Source organism: Parasteatoda tepidariorum, chromosome 10 (genome assembly GCF_043381705.1).
Source record: "Parasteatoda tepidariorum isolate YZ-2023 chromosome 10, CAS_Ptep_4.0, whole genome shotgun sequence".
NCBI lineage: Eukaryota > Metazoa > Arthropoda > Arachnida > Araneae > Theridiidae > Parasteatoda > Parasteatoda tepidariorum.
This window is the reverse complement of record NC_092213.1, coordinates 14,351,025-14,371,629: the sequence shown is the minus strand read 5'-3', so window position 1 is coordinate 14,371,629 and position 20,605 is coordinate 14,351,025. Positions and strand designations below refer to the sequence as shown.

General features: G+C 30.5%; 2 protein-coding genes across 2 annotated transcripts in view; both read right to left on the bottom strand.

Annotated features, from left to right (window-relative positions):
• Nucleotides 1–275: 275 nt before the first annotated feature.
• LOC107450517 (putative transmembrane ascorbate-dependent reductase CYB561 homolog) lies at nucleotides 276–9,973 on the bottom strand (the record flags this gene model as incomplete). Its single annotated transcript, XM_043053967.2, is given in 3 exon segments — nucleotides 276–484; nucleotides 2,313–2,564; nucleotides 9,739–9,973. Coding segments are annotated over 3 exon segments (492 nt in total), but the record flags the coding sequence as incomplete, so codon positions are not given.
• Nucleotides 9,974–11,250: 1,277 nt separating this feature from the next.
• LOC122271722 (transmembrane ascorbate-dependent reductase CYB561) overlaps nucleotides 11,251–20,605 on the bottom strand; it is a gene marked incomplete in the record, with an annotated part of 61,388 nt that continues 52,033 nt past the window's right edge. Inside the window, 2 exon segments of the mRNA XM_071186080.1 lie at nucleotides 11,251–15,151; nucleotides 15,938–16,092. Of these exon segments, the coding sequence (XP_071042181.1) occupies nucleotides 14,983–15,151; nucleotides 15,938–16,092 (324 nt within the window).

Below are 20,605 nucleotides of genomic sequence, written 5' to 3'. Positions count from 1 at the left end.
AATATATCACGAAATACAGCAGATTTGAGCTCAGATATCATATTTTTTTATTTAAAACAAAATTATCTATTTAAAAATATTGCATCGTAGAATAAGCTGTAGTAAGTAGCTGTATGCTTTCTAACGGGAAGTAGAGCAGGTTAACATTTCGAGATTGTTGTTTACATTTATATTGAAAACACTATTCAGTCAGGTTCTCCTCAGGGCTAGGTTCTCCTAGCGATTGGAGATGCGTTAATAGGGTTCCGTAAATATATGAAACAATATTTACTTACTTGCATGGCAAAGAGAATAACGGCCGTCAGACCGAGCCAACTGTGCAGAGAGTAAAGGTTTGGTTTAGGTTTGGCGGGTAAATTATGCGAATCGAATACAGCTTTGAGGGAGACGATGGTGAATATGAAAGCTACAGTATGAAGACCAAAATGCAAAAGCTTCACTGGCTGTTTTCTCTGATAGCGAAATACTCGAAAAACAAGCAGTCCTGAAAAAGAAAACAATATACGGTACTTTCCGATTAGTCAGGTACAAATTCAATAATTTATTTATTTATGTTAAACACAAAACAAATAATATATATACAATAAATATATATACAATAAATATATTATACATAGAAAATTGTATTAAAATAAAAAGTTGCAGAAAATAATTACTAAAAAAAAGCTTAACAAGACAACTGGAAGCAAAGGCTTTTAATTGAGTACTTTTTATCGTAATTGGGTATAATATGAAAAAAACACAACTACTTCGATTTAGTATGAACAACCTATGACGCAATGCTAAACGAATGGAATTTAGTTGTTGTTTATTTAGTTATTGTTATTAGTAGTTGTTGTTATTTGTTTTAGTTGTTGTTGTTTATTTAGATGTATTTAGTTTCAATAACTTTTCTTTATAATGCAATAAAATCTGGCGAGCATCTATTTAAACGATCGAACACTTCGTTTGTTTATTTGTGGCTTGAAGTTAGGCTCGCAGAAAATACCGTTCATGGGTTAAATTTAGTAGGAACAACACAACCTCTGACGTAGGCTATAATATACCCAATTGTAACTGTTCTAAAGACTTAAGATAGAAAAAGAAATAGTTTGATTTTAGGCAAGGGTTTCAACTCCAATGCGCATTAATATTTTATTAAAAAACGACGAGTCTTTTTTATTTCAAAGCTTAGATAAATTAACTACAAGTTGGATGATTGAGTTTATAGTTCTTTTTTATCATTTTTAATTGCATGAAGTTCATTGTAATCGTTTGGTAATTTGTTTTATCTTATTTCAGTAGAGAAGTATGACAGAGACACTAAATAATAAACAGTAGCGTGTCAACGAATCAAATCTGCAGTATCAACTATAATTTTCTTTTATTGTCGGCAGAGGGCATAATGGGCGAAGAGAAAAACGTCGTGATGACGTCAGAGTGCACCTCTTTTAAATAATATGCTTATTCTATGTTTCTAGACTATCGATGTTTGGTGCTTGGTTTTTGTAGTTGCCACACTATGCTCTTGTGAATATGAGGTAATTTTCTTTATTATATAATTGAATTCAATTTTGACTGAGATATATTAATTCATAATGTTGAATATGCATCGCCGTCGATTAGCTCAAAATAAATCAGGTTGATTACGCAATGAACGACATATTTTCCGATTAGCCTGAAACTGCATGGGCTTACTGCAATACACATTAAAGATGTCACGCTTATTAGAAAGTGCCGGCGACGTTTCCAATTAGACTATCGGATTGAGGGGAATTATAATTATCGACCATGTCAACCTTCATCTATCAAAAGGTACCTACAGATAGAATCACGTGAACATGTCTTATATACTAGTGAATTGGTGTTCAAATATTTATAGAGATAGTTACGCCACAGGATTGCCAAATAGTGACAGTTAGCAAAGAGCAGTTAATATAATCAGAATTTTTTAAATGTCAACGTCATCCGCCTCGGCTTACACCGACCATAATGCTGACATAAAATAACCTCATTGGTAGACGGATTATGGGTAAGATACTTTTTGCCATCAGGATAACCATGGGAGGTATTCCTTCCCACGTAACCCAAATGCGGGTTAGTTTCATCAGAATGTACTCCACGAAGGCAAATTTTTTCCCCGATACTTGATCCAAAAGTTCTCTTGTCTTCTGTATTTGGTTCAAAATTACAAGGCTACGGAGTTGAACATTGGCAGGCGGTAACTTAGAATTGGGTCGGCTGTTCAACGACGGTTATAAAATAAAATAAGAAATAAACCTCAGAGACATTTAAGTATCTATGCAATTTTTTTTGAAAAAGAGGATTCTCACCATTTCCGTAACAGAAAACGAAACCGAGCACCATGAAGAAAGGATGATGATTAAACTGGAGCTGTGGATTCGACTGCCAGGCAAATCCGCCAAGGTACTGGTCACACCATGATGAGACTAGGGCGATACTGACGACGCCTAATAATTGGGTTATAAGCAGCCAAACTTTGAAGTACCCAAGATTTTGATTTTCATCAATTGGCGAATCCATATTAATACCTTTCTCGCCGTCGATACGCCTCCCTAGAGAACCTAAAAATTAAAAGATTAGATATCACAAATTGTCTATACAAAAAAAACATACTGCACTTCATAAAATATGGGTGGATCCTAGAATCCCTGTGGCGATTTTTTGAAATCTCGCCAAACTAGATTTCCGGAAGATATTTCGGGATAATTTTATATTATTTCTAACGTCTGATTACACCACGATCATTCCACCAAAATTCTTAAACCTGATTTTGATATGTATATCAACGCGAAAGTTGAATTTCGTTAGAAAAGCGGTGAAAGGATTTATTTTTTTGCCGCTTATGCTTCTGATATCTTGCTGTTAGAATCGTCGTTATTATTTCATTCTTTAACCGTTATTTCATTTATTACCGTTATTATTTCCTTTTTTTTTAAAAAATTATTTTTTTTGCGGTAACGGTTGAAAATGGCGAGCGAATGGTTGAGTGAACTTTTAGCTTTATTGAATGCAAAAGGTAAGAAAGCGATGATAGAAGGGTTTATGAATCAAAATTTAATTTCAAAATCCTATGAATGCCCTAAATGAGGAGAAAAAATGAGTTTGATTGAGCGAAAGGATAATGTGGATGATTTTGAATGAAAATGTCGTATCTTGTCTACGTGTATTGAATGTGGTTGCGCATGATGTTTGTCGGAGTGTTAAGAGAGGTACGTGGTTTTCAATGAGTAATTAAGTATGAGTAAAGGTAATTTATTTTTTATTCTATTAAAAATATTTTAATAAATCTGTAATAATTTAAATTGTTTTTTCATAACAATCAGAAAGCAACGTTGATCCCAGTAATGATCGCCAACTTGGCGAGATTTCAAAAAGTCGCCAAGAGGTGGGCTATTCTAAGATTTTACCTAAAATATTAATTATTAGAATTTTAAGGTGATTCTGAGAAACGTTTAAGAACTTGGAATGAAGATTGAACACACCATTGTTAGTCGTATGTGGAGTTTATTATGGACAAACCTGTCATGTACTTTTGAATCAACACTTTCATGCTTCTAAATTACTTTAGTTTTATGTTTTCTAGCAGTTATTGTCGAAAACCGCTTTCGAAACAAATCAGTCAGTTATTAATCGTATTTTTTGGAGAGACGATTGAGTTATAGAGCTAAAAATGCAGTAACTAAATCAGTAAATAACGATATAGCAGCTATTTCTCATACGAAGGCAATTTTTTGCAATAATTATTGGAAAAAACATATAATTATGAAATAAAATTACCAATTCAAATGAACATGAATTCTTAATTCTTATATGTACCCTGTACCTGCTTTGCAGAATAAGATAAATGATATTAGAAATTTGGGATCAAAAACTACGAGCGGGTAAGAGGGTATGGGGGAAAGAAACTAAAATTGCTATTTAGACAAAAAAAAAGTATGTACAAAAAATCAGACCACTCTGAATAACTTATCTAATGTTCGAGTTTTCACGTATTAGGATTCAATCTTAATGGATCAAACGGACGACCTCAGATAAGCTAATTAATTAGTCCTCCAGACGATATTTTAAATTACAAAATCAGACACAAAAATGTACTTTTCTCAGAATAACATACCCTTCTTTTACGGATTAGGACAAAATTTGAGCGAAATCGGTCGAATAGTTACCGAGAAATCGAATTTTAAAGAACTAGCGAATATTTAAAATTTGAGTCAAATTTCAAAAAGTCATATTTTAAAAATTAGATGTCTCGAGAACGACCGATTTGCCAAGTAAAATTACATACTTTAAAATGATGTAAAAGATTGTATGCTTAAAATTCAAAATTTTTGGACAAATATTGAATAAAATAAGAAAAAAAAATCCAAAAATATTTACTAAAATGTAATTTTTGTATGGAATTATCCTTAGATAAACGAATTGTGTAAAATGTCTTCAATGTTTCAAGTTTTCGAGATATAGTGAAATACATAAAAAGAGAAAATAATATAAAGGTGTCCAAAGTTTGAGGAACATATTTTCCAGATTGCGGCTCCCCCCTATATTTTGGGCGTCAAATCCGAATCCGCTGAAAAAAGGGTATGGTAATTCAGAGAAAATACGTTCTTGAGTCTGATTTCGTAACTTAAAATATCGTCGACGCTAATTAATTAGCATATTTGAGGTCACCTCATCGAACCATCAAGATTGAGTCCTGGAATGGGAAGTTCCGATCATTAGATCAAAAGTTGTTCAGCGTGGGCAATTTTTCTGCAGCACCGTGCATTGTTTTAATGCTGTGTTAATGACATTAAACTCAAATCGACAGGACAAACATTTTAGAACCCACTGGCATTTTACTTAAATGATTCAAATGTACGGAGAGCTCTACTAACAGATTGAAATAAACAAAAATTTGATAAATATTGAATTATTGATTAAACACAAATGTTTATTTACAAATTTAAAATAACATAACGGGTAAAGAAAAAAATCCTAACTTTCGAAACCCCTATGAAGAGGTTAATTTCGGAGTGCCTGAAAGAAGTTGTTATCAAAATCTACAGATGGCATTGGAAGCGCCTCTAAAATTAAACTGAAACTTTTAATTTCTGAACATTCGATTCGATATTATTAGAGCGATAGACTAATGAAAATCATTTTGCTTGAAACCTGAAACTTCAGCCATTATATCAAAATTAATTTCACGATGTTAAAGTGTTATATTCCATATTAATCATATTATTAACGGAAAGATATTTATCGTGATCTGATCTATGGCAGAATAATCGTCAGGTGTTGGCAACTGCCAAAAAAAAAAAAAAAAAAAAAAAAAAAAAAAAAAAAAAAAAAAAAAAAAAANAAAAAAAAAAAAAAAAAACTAGAAATCAGAGAAGGGGACCAACTTGAAAGGTATAACTGAGCCACCCACAGGCAAAAATTTTTTTAAAAATTTTCCTTGCTTAAAAATCAATTTGGCGCCTTGGCGATTGAAGTTGGCGTTGCAGATTACGATACGGAAATATCCTCTTATTTACTCGAATACCTTTCATTTTAACGAACCAAAACAACTGAATCACCTATTTGGGATTATGAACTTCGATACCCAGTAAATTTTCCACGGAACCCATGAGTTCAACGGAACACTTTTAGACAATTACTGTACTAAAAGACTCCACTTTCAATAGGACGAAATGAACTTGGTAAAAAATAGCAGCTATGATGTCACTGTGGAACGCTCTATCTACAGTGGAGCAGTATTGTACTGAGTTCATATCGATTGGAGATGAATAAACGGACCTTTAGATTCCAAAAATTTATTAACAGAATTTTCAAGAAAATACAGCTATTTCCAGCACTCAATTACAGCTCAAATAAACAAAACAAAGGCTTCACATCCTTCGATGAATCAATGATCTAACTCAGATCAAAACTCAACTGAAGTCATAAGCAGACTCTCTATCAGTGGCGTACCTAAGGGGGGGCGGTGGGTGCGGTCCGCACCGGGCGGCACTTACCTTGGGGCGNGTACGCCACTGCTCTCTATTATTATTTCATGAGATACATTCTTATTTATATAGGCTTGGCGACGAAACCCCGGAACTTTCGACATGACACTTAACTATTCTAGCATAACTCCGTAAATATTACTCCTATCACTTCCAAACAAAGGGGATACCTGCAAGTGACGTAGGGTGGGTATTTCGATCCTGATTGGTTGTTGAAACTGGGCATTTGTTTACGTTAACAACTGTTCTTTCCATTTTATTTCAAGAAAGTTAAGCCCGTCAAGTATCAATTCTTTTAAGTGATATAATTTATTCTTTCACCATATTATTCTAATTTAACACAAAGACAGGCACTGAGCCATGTAGAACATAAACAAACTAATTATGCATCCAAGCTGCTACGGACACAAAACAAAAATATATCATGGTTACAATAAAATGCATCAACAAATAAAAAATGTAAGTTAAACAAAAGACGTAAGCGAGAAAGAATTATATTCCAACAAATTTGAGGTGCTGATAAATATTAGCTGGTTCTGATGTCATAGGCCACATGTGAGAGGGTAAAAGAGATCTTCTTGAAGTGCAAGTACCCAACTTTCCAGATTAACCATTTTGTCACCGGAATGGTTGCCAAATATCGCCATGCAGACAAAAATGTCGCGAAACCAAGTCTTCCATAAAATATGCACAAGGCATTATTTTCTCTCTAAATGACGTTAGAATTAGGAAACTTTTTTGCAAATTTTCTAATAACTTGCTGCTTATTTAGGGTGCTTCTGAGATATTAAGCCTCATAACAAAAGAATATTTGCAAAATTATAATTGCAAAACCTTACAAATATTTACAAATTTGTATATTATTTCTCAATGCATTCGATAAACCGAAACATTAAAGCTATTGCTTACTTTTCTAAAAATAAAATAATAAATAATTATAATGTGTTGTATGTGTTGCATAGTAATCACATAATAGTTATATCACATGGTTATCAATGTGTTGTGCCATTAAAATGTGATACAAGACATCTGGAAACATAATGAACCTCGAAAGTAATCAACAACGGAATACCAAAATGTAATGATAATTAAGTATACTGGAAGTACAAGAAAGAACTTTTCACAGTTGACTACTCCGTTGAAAAACTGGGGATGTTGTTAATTAGGGAAACGAAACAGCAGCGGCAACCGAAAGGAGAGTATGGCAATTAAACAACATGATTAATATTTGAAGAGTGTACAGCCCCAAAACAGACATTTTAGCAGTACAAAAAGATAGGGTCGAGTTGACATGATAATAATTTAAATACACTCGAAAAAAATCTGAAGCAACGGAAAAAAATTTCGTAATATTTTGTTTAAAAAATCACAAATAAATAAAATAAAATAAATTTCATTTTTAAAAAGTTTAAGAAATACAAAGAAAAATTAAAAAATAATTTTAATTTTCTTAAAAAAAAAAAAACTAGCAGCATGCCACTTATTTACAAACAAGTAGAATAATAAAATATATAATGATGCTATGTGTAAAAGTCCTTGAAGTACTTCGCTTAAAAATCCTATAAAAAGTAAGAAAAATAAACTATTTTTGCTTAATTGAGTATTTTAAGAAAAATTTTAAAATTATTTTAATATTTTTTTAGAAAAACTATAACAATGCTACATAAAATCTAAGAATACTATTTGGAAAAATCTTTGTAATATTTAGTTAAGAAATTTTTTTTTTTTAAATGCGTATTATAGCGAAAAATGTGTTAACATATGACATAATTTACAAACTGTTAGGAAAAAATGTAGTAATGTTATTTGGAAAAATCCTTAAAAACTAATAAATGAAATAAATTCTATCTTTAAAATGTGTATTAAAGAAAGAAAAAGGTTTTTATTTTCTTACAAAAAATCATTACCATGCCATTTTTTACAAGTAGTAGCATAACTAAATGTAATACTAATTAACCAGCAAATGTATAAACAGATCTGCATAATATGCACAAACGCTGTTCGGGAATTTTTTTTTACTCCAACTAAAAAAGAAAAAAACAATAATCCGCCTCTTCAAAGAAAATTAGTCTTTTTCGAATTACCCAGAAAAAAAAAATTCGTAATCACGCTTTTTTTTTTAAATCATTGCAAACGCGATTTAAAAATACATTAACATGATTTAAAATTGCACATCGCCATTCTTATTTACGCGATTTAAGATCACGATTTTACATCAAATATCGCGCTTTATTTTTCCGCGAGTTAAAAATCCACTTCAAAGATTCGTGTTCTAGAGATTTAAAAAATTATACACCGGAATTCGTATTCACACAATTTTAAAATGAACTATCTAGAAGCGTATTCACTGGATATTAAAATCAAACATCGAGATTCGTATTCACGGGATATTAAAATCAAATATCGAGATTCGTAATTCACGGGATATTAAAATCAAACATCGAGATTCGTATTCACGGGATATTAAAATCAAACATCGAGATTNTGTAAAATTAATTTTGTACCAACTTGTATTGTACATCGAGATTCGTATTCACGGGATATTAAAATGAAACATCGAGATTCGTAATTCACGAGATATTAAAATCAAACATCGAGATTCGTATTCACGGGATATTAAAATCAAACATCGAGATTCGTATTCGCAGAATATTAAAATCAAACATCGAGATTCGTATTCACAGGATATTAAAATCAAACATCGAGATTCGTATTCACGGGATATTAAAATCAAGCATCGAGATTCGTATTCACAGGATATTAAAATCAAACATCGAAATTCGTATTCACGGAATATTAAAATTAAACATCGCGATTCGTATTCACGAAAATTTCAGATCAAACATCGAGATTCGTATTAATGCGATTTTATAATTATACATTGAGATTCATATTTACAGTATTTTAAAATTATATGTTAAAACTCCTATTCGCGGGATCTAAAAATCACACATTGAGATTTATATTCATACCATTTAAATAAATAAATATATAAAACCTCCCCTCAATATTTTAATTAAAATGCTGATAAGATTTTATGGATAAATCTTTCGTACATGCTTTTTTGTTGCGTAAATTTCAGGTATTATTTAAAAAATGTTTTTGCAAATAGCATTTTTCGATTTCTATTTTTACCTTGTTTGGTTTTTTACCAAGCTCATTCCTGTGGCATAAATCAATAAAGAGTTCTATAAAAATTAAAAAATTTTTAAAAAAATTCGAGATTTTTAAACAAATTTCGCCAAAATGCGATAGCTACCAAAGGGTTGAAATTACTTACATAGAGTTAATCAATGCGTGCAGAAAGTTTTTTATTGAAATTTTGTGTTCGCAGTGAGATTTTTATATTACCTAAGTCTGTGCATAAACCTCTACAGCCATGTTTTATAAAAAGATAGGATTGAACTTAATGATCAAAATTAATCACAAATAATAATTCTAAAGAAAAAACAATACATAATAGCATATGAAAAAATAAGATATGTGAGCAAATAAAATATGTGAGCAAATAAAATATATGAATAAATGAAATAAGTTTATAAACAAGTAACGAAATAAAATAAAGCAAATAAATTAATTAAAATTCTTTTTTTTAATGAGTAATATAAAGAAAATAATAATATTATTTTCCTTACAGAAAAAATATTGTCGAAATAAATTTAATTAAAGAATAAATTATTCTCTCAAAAAGTTTGACCAACTGGGTATATGAACCGCTAGTGATATGATAATTTAAAAAAGAGCTTACCGTACATCTGTACTACTTTTTGTACCACCATTGTATCTGTACAAAGAAGTAAAAAGAGCTATGATGGCAATTTAAGTGCTTCTGCACTAAAACTGTAAAAGTGCAAAGTCAAGTTTGTTAAAATTAGCTTAATTCATTATTCTTTGCACTTGGAAAACGGTGGAGTTGAAAGATCGGGGCTTGGTTGAATGGCAATTGGAGATCTACGCCCTATAAAATTTTATGGTAAACCCATACCAAACCCGTCCTTTTATAGGTGATAACTATGCAACTCAACATTTTAACGTTGGACATTTGCCAAACACAGAAATTTTATGTAAATCAAGGTTAAAACAGGTGGTTGGGTATTTATAAATTGTTCAACAAAAAAATGTTATGTCTAGACATATAATTTTTTCTAAAAATAGATTATCACGTGATATTTTATCGATAAAGTTACTATTTATACTTATTGAAAATGATTATTAAGTTTTATCACGTACCACTTCGCAACAAGCTTCATGCAAAATTTTGTATTCATTCATCGTGTCAGGCCCTTTCAACCATTATGAGTAATTAAGTTTAGGGAGGAGGAAGGGGTAAAGAAAGTTCGAAAGAATGTAAATAATATTATTCTAGATCTTTTTTAAACGTTTTATTAACCTATCAACCGCAGGGATGACATTGGTCAATGGCAAAAAAGCTGAATTTCCGCACGTGTAAATTTTACACGCGTGCAATTGTTTAATGACAAATTCCAGACAATGGAAGATAATGAATAACAACGTGTTGACATAAAATTATGCACTAGCTTATTACTATATAAATGATTACATCGATACTTAACATTTAGTAAAAAGTAAAATTACCAATTGAAAAAATAAAGCTAGAAAATTATATTTTTCTTCAGTTCTCATAAAGACAATTCTTACTGCCTGGTTAAGCACATTATAATTACTGAGAACACACATTAATATTACATTTCTTTTAATAAATACTGTTACGTGATTTTTTTATCAGTAATATGACTTTTTAAATTATTTAGAAAACGTTCTTTGAAAGAAACTAGTTATTTATCATGATCATGTAAAGCCTTTGAAAATTATTTTGCCTTTTATTAATGTATATAGTGCTTAAAAAGTACTTTTGTCCTTGTACTATAAGATTGGGAAAAGTCTTCCAAACTACAGTAGCTACGAAGAGAAAGTTTCTTCATCAACTTTGTAGCATCAATGATAGATTTCATTAACTTATTCAGCAAACTCTTATTGCATAATAGGTGTGTAATGCATTCTTATTATTAAACCAGGTTGAATAAAAAAATAAATATTTGGTTAAACATTCAGAAAATAAGAGGAAAGCATATAAAAACCAAGATATATCCTCAAAGCTTTACTTTTAGATAGTCTGTTTTGCTTATTATCTTATGAAAATCGAGTAATGTTTCCTTCAGAAATAAAATATATTTTTAATAAAAAAATATTTTTGTTCATGTAAATGATACAATAAAATTTTGTAATAAAATGAAGTATGCAACAACGAAATATATATATTTATTATAATACAGAATTGCAAACAAAATCAAACCTTTGAAACGTAAAAATGAATGAAAGACATATCACTGATATTTTTCAACAGTGATTTTGAACAGAGTGGCAAAACACAACCTACAGACACAATAAAAAGCACAGTAAAATTTCTCAACATTTATAGAGCAAATATGTTTGTAGTTCATTAGTAGAATAATTATGAAATATCAATGAATTATATAAGTTTATCCTAACAATTACAATAAATGCTTATTAATTTTAAAAGAAATGTATCTTAAAAAAGATTTAGTTTAATATTGCTTCAAAAAAATTTTTTTTTTAAATTTTTACTTCCCGTTTAAAAAAGTTGAGAACAGTGATTAACAGTAAATAACGCATTCTATAAAATAGTTACAAAGAAAGTCATTATATTAGAAACAATGACAGACATTGGATTTTTTAATTTTGACGTTGTTAACAGCAAATTACATGGGTGAGGTTAAAATTTTTTTTTTTTTGCTATCTGCAGAGACCCATTTTGATTGTATTTGGTAAAGATTTTATAACATGAAATGTTAAATGTGATAGCTGGCTCCTTTATGCCAATGGCAAGGTATCTTTTTAACCACTTCAGGATATATTCGTAAATTTTTTTCACTAAGTACAATTCTTTTTTATAATAGTTAAAAAGTGAATTGTCAAAATACAGGAATAAACACAAGTCGCCTTGCACTGGCTAAACTCTATTTGCCCAGACAGCAAAGCATATCCTTCTCAAGAGGCCAGTATAAACTCATTTACATTTCATGAAGAACAACCAAAAACAAATAAATGTAAAAATTTTTTTAAAAAATTAGTAAAAGTATAAAAAAATGCAATTTTAGTTACATAACTTTACTAATTACATATAAATATAGTTTCATTTGTAAATCACCTTTTTTTAGATAAAATACAATTAATTGCCTCTGTTATATAACATTGGTCATTTCTTACTAATAAGTATGTTGGTAATTTATAGATGAAGTATAAATCGAAGCACGATTTTATCGTGAAATGTGATGTTTCTTCATTTGAAAAATAATTTAAGTTGAATAATAAAATATATATTTAGTAATTTGTTTGAGCAATTAAACTATCAATTCAGTATTAAGTTTTTTTAGTAAAAAATTCTCAGCTGCGTTCAATAAAGAAATTACGATTGTTTGAAAATCTTTATGCTTAAGCTATCAAATTCAAGCTTAGTTCATTTTTATATTTTTTAAATTACTAAAACAGTTAAATGTTTTGCCGATTATAAATATAAATTCATACGTAATATCCACTTTTTTTGTAAGTAATTGAACGCAAGTTTACATCTAATTTAGCAAACACCAGAGCCTTCGTTAGACTTATCAAGTTTCTGGGTAAAATATTTGCGAGGCCTTTTAAATGTTTTATTTTTGTGGGAGTTGAGAGGAAAATGGAATGGATTTATTAAAATCCGACTATTTTTCTCTCGAATTTTATACCTAAAAGCAGACAACTTAATTTTTCATTTATTTTACTATTATTATTTTCAATTTTGAAAGTAAGGAGTATTCATTTACAAATGTTCAAATATATTTTATATTTTTAATTTATGCTTTTGATTTCTGTCAAAAGAAATTTATAAATCGAGGTCGCCAAGAACCATACTCATAAAAGAGAATTTAAAAAATTAAAATCTTAATTAATAAAAATATTCCTTTTTTTGAATATCGCTGATGTCCGGCTCTCTAGGGCTTAAGAAATGCAAATATCTTTCGAGATGGCCCCAAATAATTAGACGAAAAATTCTCAACTGTTCTCTGATTTTTCAGAATTGATAATAAATTTTCCTGATTTTTATATTTCCTAGTATAAATTTGAATGTTAATTTTTCAGTTATGCCTCATTCTTAAACTTAAAAATAATAACACATGATAGAGTTGAAAATATAAATTTTTAAATTATTCAGACCAATTATTTTCTAAACTGATCTTATTTAATTTCCTTGATTTTCATAACCATTGGTATAAAATTGATTATTATTCTTTCAGTTATGCCCTATTTTTAAACTTAAAAAAATATTTCACATTAGAGTTGAGTATATATATATATGACTTTTAAGTACCTTGAACATAAATTGATTTCTTTTCCCCGACTTTTTACGGTACATATGTCTTGAGGCCATTCTACCCACATTTACGAGGGCTCTGGCTGACACTAATAGTGTTGTGTAAAATTAATTTTGTACCAACTTGTATTGTACGAGCAATTTTTTATATTTAAAAAGCCGTAGTCCCTCAACAACGTCAAGGTAAAGAGTTGTTGAAAGTTTACATGTATATAGAGATATGTGTATAGTGACTACTTATAAAAACTAATTTGACCACACTATACAGAGATATGTTGAGAGAAAAGAAGGAATGTATTGAATTGTTTTCACATTAAGCGGGCGGAACACGAGGCACACGAAGCTCCATACATTTATGACGAAACTTTCACACATCAATTTGATCTTCTGTGGAAACTAGGATGTGTCATGCTGTTTCAAATTCTTCAAAAGTTTATAAATAAATGCGTAGGAAAAAAAAGATGGTCATTAGTCAAATTTAATAATTCTTTAGTACATGTGATTTTATTAATAAAGTGAAAACATGCATTTATATTTTGTTCTAAAAATTACGAAAAGAAGGATGAACTTATTGGTTTAAAAATGAGATTTTTTAAAGCATATAATAAAAAATATTAATGTATAATGGTATATTTTAAACCAGGGAATGCATACGTATTAGGTTACAAGTGCAAAACATACAATATACTATTTAATGTAAAACTCTGTGAAAAAAAAAACATTAACAGAAATAACACTTGACTCATTACACACTATGCAATAACCCAAAAATCTTAAGCATGATAAAAAAAATATAAATGCTTTATTAAAAAAATGCCAGTTCTTAAAAAGTTTTTGAAATTGTGACACATTTTATAAAATTGAATAAAACACATAAATCATTATTACAAGGTTGAAAATAAAAAATAATTTTTGGCAATATAGTTAATAATACCTTAGCAAAAAGGTCTTTGTTTTATAAACATTGTTCATTTTAAACCATCAAACATGTATGGTGAAAAAGCTATAGTTAAAATGTTAAATCTAATTACATATTTTCGTTTTTGATTTCTTAGCGATATATCAAGAGATTATTTTAAATATCCTTTATCACTTGAAACACATTCATTCAATTTATCTCAAATAAAACAAATTATTCCTCTCGATCGCAAATAATTTCAGTTACCTAGTCTCAAGTGAAAGGTTACCAGTTAGTCATGCGACAAAATAATAAAATCAACATCTGTTACATATTATATACTGAAGAGCATTTTCGGTTTTGTTTTGGATAACGGCAACTTTGCTTTGGTCAAATGTTAGTGTCCTAAAACGTCACAAAAAAATGAAATAGTTGGCATGTTTGTGCCTGACTAAATCAAAACCATAACTCATAATTTCTTCAAAACATTGAAAATTTCGCACAGATCAAGCTTCGAAGATATCACAGGAATTTATGCCATTTGAATATCTGCACATAAAAAAAAAGAAGCCAGATTTGTCACACCAAGACACATCAGATATCTAGCAGGTCACAGTTCAAAATGTTAAATAAATTATCTCAGCAACACTTGGATGAAATCATAAGTAAACTGCATTAAGAGGTAAAGGATAAATGACAGCACTTCAGTTTGGATTCTGTTCTAATTGAAGTTGAACTTCTTCGGGCAGCAGACGTCTCTTAAACTCTGGAGTAACCACTAAGTATCCAATAAAAATAGCGAATAAGATTAGGCAGTAACCTAGTAGGTTGCCTATAACAGCAGTTGATGGAAGGCTACCGTATCCTCCAGGCCTGTAAGGAGAAAAAAAAAACCAAATAAGAATATAGTCCTGAATTTTGTGTATTATGCTAAATACAGCTATCTAAATTTAATTGGATTGAATGAAGAGCAAAATAGCACAGAAGATAGTATAGTATCAAGTATAAACTGCTCTGATTAAGGTTAGGAAACCATTTAGTGTTGTAATCAATTCAATCCATCTATGTTAAATAATGAAAAGTTAATATACTACTATGGTACCAATAATATTACCATGGGCGTTGCAGGTGTTCAACATTTGAGGGAGACGAAATTTTTTTTAAAAAAAGTATATAGTCACAGTATTTCTCTAAATTTCACTCATAACAAAAAANTTAAATCGATAATGATTTCATTTTATTATATAACCATCGTTTAGCTGCTGACCCAAATTTTTGCGTTTACGACTAATAATGTTCAACTCCTTAGTCTTGTAAATTTGAACCCAATCCATAAGATAAGGGAGTTCCTAGATCAACTATTGGAGAAATTTTGATGGAACTAACCTGCATTTGCGTTACATGGAGAGGGAGACCACTAGGACCCCCACGGTTTGCCTGACGGAAAAGGGACTCCAACCCATGATCCGTCTACCACTGAGGATATTTCACGTCAGCATTGTGGTCGGTGCAAGCCGGATGCGGATTCCTATCGACCAGTCACAGCTGGGATTTGAATCCGGTACACATTATTGGAAGGCTATCCCCTGAGCCATCGCGACTCAATCTGAATGTATTGAAAAAATACAGAACATGTAAATAATCAATATAAATACTTACGAAGCAAATATTAGTTTTTCTGTTATACCAATTAAACAGGCTGCAACACCCATTATGAAGATTGACAAACCAAAGAAAACATGAAGAGGAAGGTACTTTGTTCGCCAAATCTTTGTCAAACCAGGAGAAAGGAACGCCAGAAATCCAAACGTGTACTAAAATAAAGTTCACTCATACATTCTAATTCAACAATGTTATGTATTACAACAGAAACAACAATAACAAACGCTTAAATTCTACTTATTTATATAAAAATTTCAAAACAAAAAATTTTAGTATTTTTTTAGAACAACTTTGGAATGAAAAAAAAAGAGTTTTAAATTTTCAAAAACAGCTCAACTCATTTAAAAAAAAAAAAGAAAAGAAAAACTAGATTTTTGTATCCCTTATGCATGTTTTTTGGTCGACTCTAAGCAGGAAATTCCCACAGTGAACTGATCGTAAAAACACGGTTCCCAGTAGAACACCGAAGGCAAGCATCACTGGCTGTGGTCAGTAAGCGGGAGGATGTCCACTTTGATCAGAATGCGTAGGGGTCGAAGGTGCGCTGTATCGGTCCTCGTTAAACTGTTCTACCTTAAAGTGCTCGACTTCGAGCGCAGATCGTCTGGCTACCAAAGCGGAGGAGCTATCCCCTCTGCAGAGAATCAAAATTGTGATGGCATGTCTTCGGATCATCCTCGGGGATGTTTCCCAGACAGTCGCTAATAGCCTATTGTGCAGCTCTAGGGCGACGTAAATAAAATAGCTACCTACCTAAGAGGGGGAAAAAACACTCTTTTTTTCATATTACATAAATAAAACAAACATCAAGGTTAGGTACTTATAGTATTATTTCCTAATGTTTTTTAAAATTGTTATATTTAAAGAAGAAATAGAATTTAACCACAGAGTAAGATACCATTGGTTTTTTTTTTCTCCCTAATATAATTAACGATTGCGTTTTAAAATTAAAATTCTCCAATCCAAATGTCAATATAAGTTATTAAAATTAAAATGTGATACCTGCAAGTGACGTAGTGTGCGTATCTCGATCCTGATTGGTTGTTGAACCGTGGCTTTTGTTTACTTAAGCAACCGTTCTTTCCCTTTTACTTCGAGAGAGCCAAATCGTCGAGCATCAATTCTCTTAAATGATACATTATATATTCTTACACAAATATTTCAATTCTTTCACTATATATTTCTTAACTTACAGGCATGAAGCCATGTAGAACCTAAACTAATATTGCATCGAAGTTTAAAGGTACACAATACAAAAATATATCACAGTTACAATAAAATACATAAACAAATCATAAATGAGTTAAGCAAAAGACGTAGAAGAGAAAGAATTATATTTCAGTAAATTCGAGGTGTGATGTATTTAATTAACTTCACGTTAATTAACATTCTAACTTGAAAGGAGAAACTTAGCTCAACTTTAACACGCCATTTTGTTTATAAGCGATCAACTTGAGCTGAGGTCATAGTACACCTAGTGTGGATATCCGTGGTTTTCTTCTAGAAGTGCAAGTATCCAATTGACGAAAAATGATTTGAATGACGTTGAAAAATTCCTTCAATGTTAACTGCATAAAAACAGAGACACTTATCAAAATTCTAAAAATAGGCAACTTTATGCAATTTAACTACCTATCAAAAACTGTTTGTTGTAGAATTAGGTACTTGCATTTCAAGAAGACCTCCCNTTTTTTTTTAAAATTAACCTAACAGGTTTTTCTGAAAAACTACAGATATATAAAATTTCGGAAATCAATTTTGAGAATAAATGTGCATTATATAGTACGTGAAAGTACCACAAAATTAATTGGAGTATGAGACAATTACAATAACTAATAGTCTGCATTGAAGTAATAAAATACCGATTTTTCTACATATTGAATTATTTCTTATCTCTCACAGGACCTTCTATGGGCCGAAACGAATGTTTCCCCCTAAAATTGTTCCTCATAAGGCATACATCGCACTAGTTTATTTCAAAATTGGCGAGTCACACTTCCCTAGTTAGCTGAACTTTAACACGCCATTTTGTTTATAAACGATCAGCTTGATCTGAGGTCATCTAGTGTGGATATCCGTGGTTTTCTTCTTGAAGTATCCAATTTTCGAAAAATGATTTGAATGACGTTAAAAAATTCCTTCAATGTTAACTGCATAAAAACAGAGACACTTATCAAAATTCTAAAAATAGGCAACTTTATGCAATTTAACTACCTATCAAAAACTGTTTATTGTAGACTTGCATTTCAAGAAGACCTCCCATACCCACACATGTGACCTATGACGTCAGCTAATCTTTATCAGCAAAATGGCGTATTAAAGTTGAGCCAAGTTTCTCAACATAAGTTAGAATGCTAATTAACAATAAGTTAATTAAACACAGAGACGTATCGCACGTCGAATTAGTTGAAATATCATACTCTCTCTTTTATTTTGTATTTAATTGTAACCGTGATGTATTTTTGTTTTGTGTACCTGACAACTTCGATGCATAATTAGTTTGCTCATGTTCCACATAGCTTCATGCTTGTCTGTCTTTGTGTTAAGTTCCTGTGTAGATATATAGTGAAAGAAGTGAAACTTGGAAAGAATTTTTGTGAAAGAATTTAGAATATGTCACCTAAAAGAATTTATACTCAACGGGCTTGGTTCACTCGAAATAAAATGGAAAGAACAGTTGCTAACGTAAACAAAAGCAACGTTGCAACAACCAATCAGGATCGAGATATCCAAACTACGTCACTTGCAGTTATCCCATTGTATTGGCATAATTTTGTCAGAAAAATTAAATAGAGAATCTAAAGCACAGCATGCTCTATATCTCAAATAGTGATTGGGTGGAGGCCTTGCATTTTATACGTATCGAAATAATAATATACTACTAATTAGAGTGAATATCTATCATCAATTTATTTGTGAAAACTAAGTAAAGTTGATCAAAAGCATATTTAGAACTTTTCCTCCCCATCTCCACCCCTTAGACAGTTGAGTTCAGTCTGAAAGTCAAGGCAGCAATCTTTTCACATTCCTCTTGCACTAATGCATGCACAAAGAATGCATAATTAAAATGTTCCGTCTTAGTTCAAGATATTAAGCCAAGAATGTAATTTACTAAGATAATTCTTAATGGAAATGAAAGGAAAGCTAACTTGCTTAATCCTTTATTTCTCGAATTGTTTTAAGCATTGTGCCGTTTCAGGCGTTAATGGAAAATTCTCTTATTTTAGGCAGTGAGACTGAAAAGCGTTGTTGGCTTGTCTCGTTTTAAACTGAGCCTCATAACTTTTTTTAAAATGTTAATTAAGTTTAAGATGAACTAAAAATTTTCTTTATTCAATACATCATTATAAATTCATTATAAAACACAAATTTCATTTCAACGGGCTTATTTGGATATTAAGGACGTTAGCAAACAGTCATTCTTTTAATGAGGTTTATGCAGAAAGCAAAGCGGGAAATTAAGAGCAATAGTTATCAATTAGTAAAGGCGCCACCTGGTGGCCTTAATTAGAATTTACATGGATATTAAGGTCGAAACGCACTTCAATGGTTATTATTGTAAGAATACTCTATTTAACGAGTAGGAGAAGCAGCGTAGGTAATACCGGGATATAGCCTTTAATCTTAAAAAAAAAAAATTCGGATCAAGTAATACCGAGCAATGACCAGTAATATGAAGAAAAAAATCAAAGAAGGTAATACTGGGAAATTGTAGACTGAAAAATGGTTTCTAATCTTTTCATACAATTTACTTTTTACAATACTTAATTTTTTGTATAAATTACATTTCAACTATATGCTTATAAGTATAAATTTGTTTGTGATTTTTATTGACTTTAGAGATTGGCTATCTGTTTAACACTGACTTTTAGGGCATTTTTTACTCTATAGGTATGTCACAATTTTGTTGTAATTCTTAATAAAATAAAGTACAATTTGCAATGGAAATTACACCATTGGTATAATAAGCAAAGCAGCCAACTTTTTCGTTTAAGATAGAGGAGTTTCTAAACAATTGTATTTTAATACTTACTTTTTAAAAGATATCTTTTCTTAACTCCAGATTTCAAAAGTCTATAGATACAACATCTGACAGTTTCCCGTTAAAGGCTAATTAAATTTAAATTTTTTCCTTATTTTGCTCTTTATTATCACTTTAAATATTTCACAAAAATCTTTCGGTAAAATCAGAACTCAGAAAACAAAATTGTGCCCTGAATCACTAGGTCTCCCTGCTTCAGAAATATAACAGACTTAAGAAAGGGGTTCACAAATTGACCACATCAATGAGCACAATACCATGCTCAGTGCCATCTTTTTCAAAGTCGCAATAAATTGTGATGCGTGCATTCATGAAAATTGTGATACGTGATATTTAATTGTAATTCATAAGATTAATTGTAATTCATAAATTGTGATACGTGATACCGCTATCGAATAATTATAAAGATACATTCGATTGTGAGGTCATCAAAGATAACATCAAATGCAGTTCGGCAGTTGCGTTTTTCTTTTCGGACGGGGTTCTCGCAAATACGTTTTGTAAATAATTATGTATATACTGTAAATAGATGTAAGCATTACTTTCTGTAAATATTCATTTTCAAATTATTGCTTTTATTTCATGCATTAATCGGGAATGCATGAAATATGCGTAGTGTGCGT